This window comes from Somniosus microcephalus, chromosome 5 (assembly GCF_052327205.1).
Source record: "Somniosus microcephalus isolate GS21.2 chromosome 5, FLI_Smic_1.0, whole genome shotgun sequence".
Lineage (NCBI taxonomy): Eukaryota > Metazoa > Chordata > Chondrichthyes > Squaliformes > Somniosidae > Somniosus > Somniosus microcephalus.
Window position 1 is genome coordinate 293,699,398 of NC_140991.1, and position 3,752 is coordinate 293,703,149.

The 3,752-nt window shown below is 46.2% G+C and overlaps 1 protein-coding gene across 1 annotated transcript; it reads left to right on the forward strand.

Annotated features, from left to right (window-relative positions):
- Nucleotides 1-744: 744 nt before the first annotated feature.
- On the forward strand, nucleotides 745-2,896 carry LOC147117811 (forkhead box C1-A-like). Its single transcript, XM_085989141.1, has one exon. It carries the CDS (start codon nucleotides 950-952, stop codon nucleotides 2,372-2,374), a length of 1,425 nt encoding a protein of 474 aa, XP_085845267.1. The 5' UTR covers nucleotides 745-949; the 3' UTR covers nucleotides 2,375-2,896.
- The last annotated feature ends 856 nt before the right edge of the window (nucleotides 2,897-3,752 follow it).

Consider the following 3,752-nt stretch of genomic DNA (forward strand, 5'->3'; position numbering starts at 1 on the left):
AGTAGGCAGGTTCCACACTTTAAACTCAAAAGCTCCCACATTGCGAGACCCACAAACCGCTGAAATTAAAACGGCGGCTTTACCTCTTCAAAATTCAAACTTAAATGAGAGTATAAATCCTAGCTTGGGGCTAGCGTCCGTCTTCGAAATATTACCTGATTTTCTTTTTTTTAAGTTGAAAATCTATTTTTTATTAATAGTCTTTTTAAATGAAAACTACCGCTAAAGTTTTACTCGTGTGTTGTGTCTGGCGCATTTGTTTATTTTGTCTACAGTGCAGATCTTATTTTGTGTTGTTGTTTTTACACCGACGGTACTGAAAACTTGTATTTCAATAAAGTTCAAAGCTATCTTTGCATTTATTTATTTTGGTCACTTTTACAAACTCAGGTTAGCCACAGTCGCTGTCCAATCTTTAAAAGTCCAACTTAAGTAGAGCGTTAAAAACAGGAAAGCAACACACAAAAAAATGTAAGTGGAGGGAAGGGGGTGAATATGTCCAGAAAGGGGGCATTGCCTTTTTAAGTGCCGTGCCGTTGGGACTGGAATTAGGGGCTGGTGTTAGAAGTGGGATGGGGCAGCGAGACGCCACCTAGGTTCTGCGATATGCGTGTGTGTGGCCAGAAACAGCAGCAACTGAGGGGCGGCAGCGGCTTCAATTGGACACTGTTGCCTCGGGGCGGGGCTGCGGCTGGGAAAAAAAACTAACTGCGTAAAAGTCTTGTCAAGTGACGGATGCTCAAAGTTCAGAAGTTTTCCAATTCACTCTGCCACCCCGCGGAAAGAAAAAGAAAATAAAAGTTTGGAGCGAAGTTTGGAGCACTTTTGTGCAGCTTGGAAAAGTTGGGATTTTGTCTCCCTCTCTCTCTCTCTCTTGCATTGTGTGTCGGAATTTCGGCGAGGGGGGGGAAAAGAAGTCGGCTTTGCAAGCACAAGGCGGAAGGCAGCGATGCAAGCTCGCTACTCAGTATCGAGTCCCAACTCTCTGGGAGTCGTGCCCTATATCAGCGATCAGAATTACTACCGACCCGCTCCGGGTTACACAGGGATGCCGGCCCCAATGAGCATGTACTCGCATCCGGCTCACGAACAGTACGCCGCCGGCATGGCCAGATCCTATGGACACTACACCCCCCAGCCCCAGCCCAAGGACATGGTGAAACCTCCGTACAGTTACATCGCCCTCATTACGATGGCCATCCAGAACGCCCCTGACAAGAAGATCACTCTGAACGGGATCTATCAGTTTATTATGGAGAGGTTCCCCTTCTACCGGGAGAACAAGCAAGGCTGGCAGAACAGCATCCGCCACAACCTGTCTCTCAATGAATGCTTTGTCAAAGTGCCCCGCGATGACAAAAAGCCCGGTAAAGGCAGCTACTGGACCCTGGATCCTGACTCCTACAACATGTTCGAGAATGGCAGTTTCTTGAGGAGGAGGAGGCGCTTTAAGAAAAAAGACGCCGTACGGGAGAAAGAGGAGAAGGACCGGCAGGGCAAAGACCCGCAGCCCAGGCAGCAGGCTCAGGAGTCGGAAAAAAACTCCAGCTCTCAACCCATGAGGATCCAGGAGATTAAGACCGAGAATGGGGCCCCGTCCCCTCCTCTGGCCGCTTCTCCCACTCTGAGCATGGTGCCGAAGATCGAGAGCCCCGACAGCAGCAGCAGCATGTCCAGCAGCAGCCCTCACAGCATCCCGTCCACCAGGTCCATGAGCCTGGACAACCCTGAGCACCATCACCAGACCTTCAGCGTGGAGAACATTGTCACCTCTCTCAGGGGCTCGCCCCACAACTCGAGCGAACTCAACCCAAGCCTGGTCGCTTCCTCCCGGACAGGTATAACCCCTTCCATATCCCTCAGTTACACCTCCAGCCAGCCCTCCATCTACAGCTCGTCCTGCAGTCAGAACATGACCTCCGGCGGTGGCGGCGGTGCGAGTGCCGGGACTTACCATTGCAACATGCAGGCGATGAGCCTCTACTCGGGGGACAGGCCCGCTCACATGCCGGCCACCGCCAACGCAGTGGACGAGACTTTACCAGACTATTCCATCCCCACCACCACCGCCACTTCCTCCTTAACCCACGGTCTGAGCAACGGCCACGAGGGACACGGGGCAGGACGCCTGGCCTCTTGGTACCTCAACCAGGCCGGCGATCTGACTCATCTGACTGGCAGCGCCTATCCCGGACAGCAGCAGAACTTCCACTCGGTCCGAGAAATGTTTGAATCGCAGCGAATCGGCCTAACTAACTCCGCCGTCGGTTCCGCACATGTCAATGGGAATAGCAGCTGCCAAATGTCCTTTCCTGCGGCCCAGACGCTTTACCGCACTTCAGGTTCGTTTGTGTATGACTGCAGCAAGTACTGACAAAAAAAAAGTTTACAAACTATTATTTTTTTCTTTCATACACAAGCAACAACAGCCCATGTTTATATATCTATTTCATATATGTATATAAACAGAAAACAAATCCAATTTGAAATTTGGTTAAAAGGACAGTGTTACTCCAAATGAAACGTAAGTTGCTTTTATTTTGCAAAAAAAAGTTGTTTAAAATATTACAAAGTTTGTGTCAAATCTATTAAAATTCATAGCAAGCTTACCTGGACTTGTTATAAAATGTAAATGTATTATAGTAATTTATTTTAAGTTGTAGTAGGATATTCTTTTTTTTTTAAATATGGACCAAACTCCCCTAAAGTGTTCTCGTGCTGACTCTAAAGGCTCCCTCGAATGTTTTTTTAAATGTTGTTTCTTCTTGATGTTACACCTTCCATTATAAAAAGGGAAACTGTATAACGCGATTTTCTTCTCTCCTTTTGTTGAAAGTATTCTGAAGGCATTGCATTGTTTGTTTATAAATAAATTACAATTCGATTCTAGCGCTAACCACGTCTATTGTAAACTAGAATCTTCAGTGTGTCAACTTTTGTTTTACAACTTCTGGCTCCATCATTGGCAGAGAGAGAGCGAGGGATAGTGTCCATCCAAATACTGCTGATCTATAAAGACGGCACACGTTACCAGTTTAATGAAGAGGATTTTGAATTAGGTTCATGTGGCGACCCCAAAACGTTCCAATCTCAAAATGTGTCGCTGTTCCTTTCAGTCTAGCTGTTACATAAGTAGCAAAGAGAAAGGTGCCGAATGCCAAATGTTTGCACAGAATCTCCAGCCGCAGTTGACATTTCGGATAAAACTGCCCCTTATCGGCTCTGCTATCTAAAGACAACAATTAGACAATAATTGCAATTGTTTTCTTACTTGATTGCTGCCAAATTCGAGCCACCAGGCAGTGATTTAAAGACACAATAATCACCTGTGGATCCTTTTATAAAAGCTGACATCAAAACTCACGACAATTTGGTGTGCTCGGTGGTCCCAATACATCCACCGCTTCTTAAAGGTGATGTTGTCATGCTCGGACTGATTGCCCAGCCACCTTGCTGTGAAGGTGACGGAGGTGTTTTGCCATTTTTTTCTTTACATTTTGGTAGTAATTCTGCGCCCAATCTGGTCTGGCATGTTTACAAAAGGAGTGCAAGTACAGTACTGCGGAAAGACCAGGAATTCTTACCATTTTTCTTTTATTTCTAAGCTCTCTGCTTACATTCTGCTATTTATATCTGATTTTTTTAAAGTAACGTCTCTGCAAAACAGAAACTTTGTTTTAATTTGCATACTTTTATGTGAAGTTTACGACACGCTCCGACTTTAAAAGTTGGCCGCATTCAGGTGCACGCTG

Coding starts and splice junctions, on each gene's coding strand:
- LOC147117811 (XM_085989141.1), top strand. CDS start 950: ATGCAAGCTCGCTACTCAGTATCGAGTCCCAACTCTCTGGGAGTCGTG.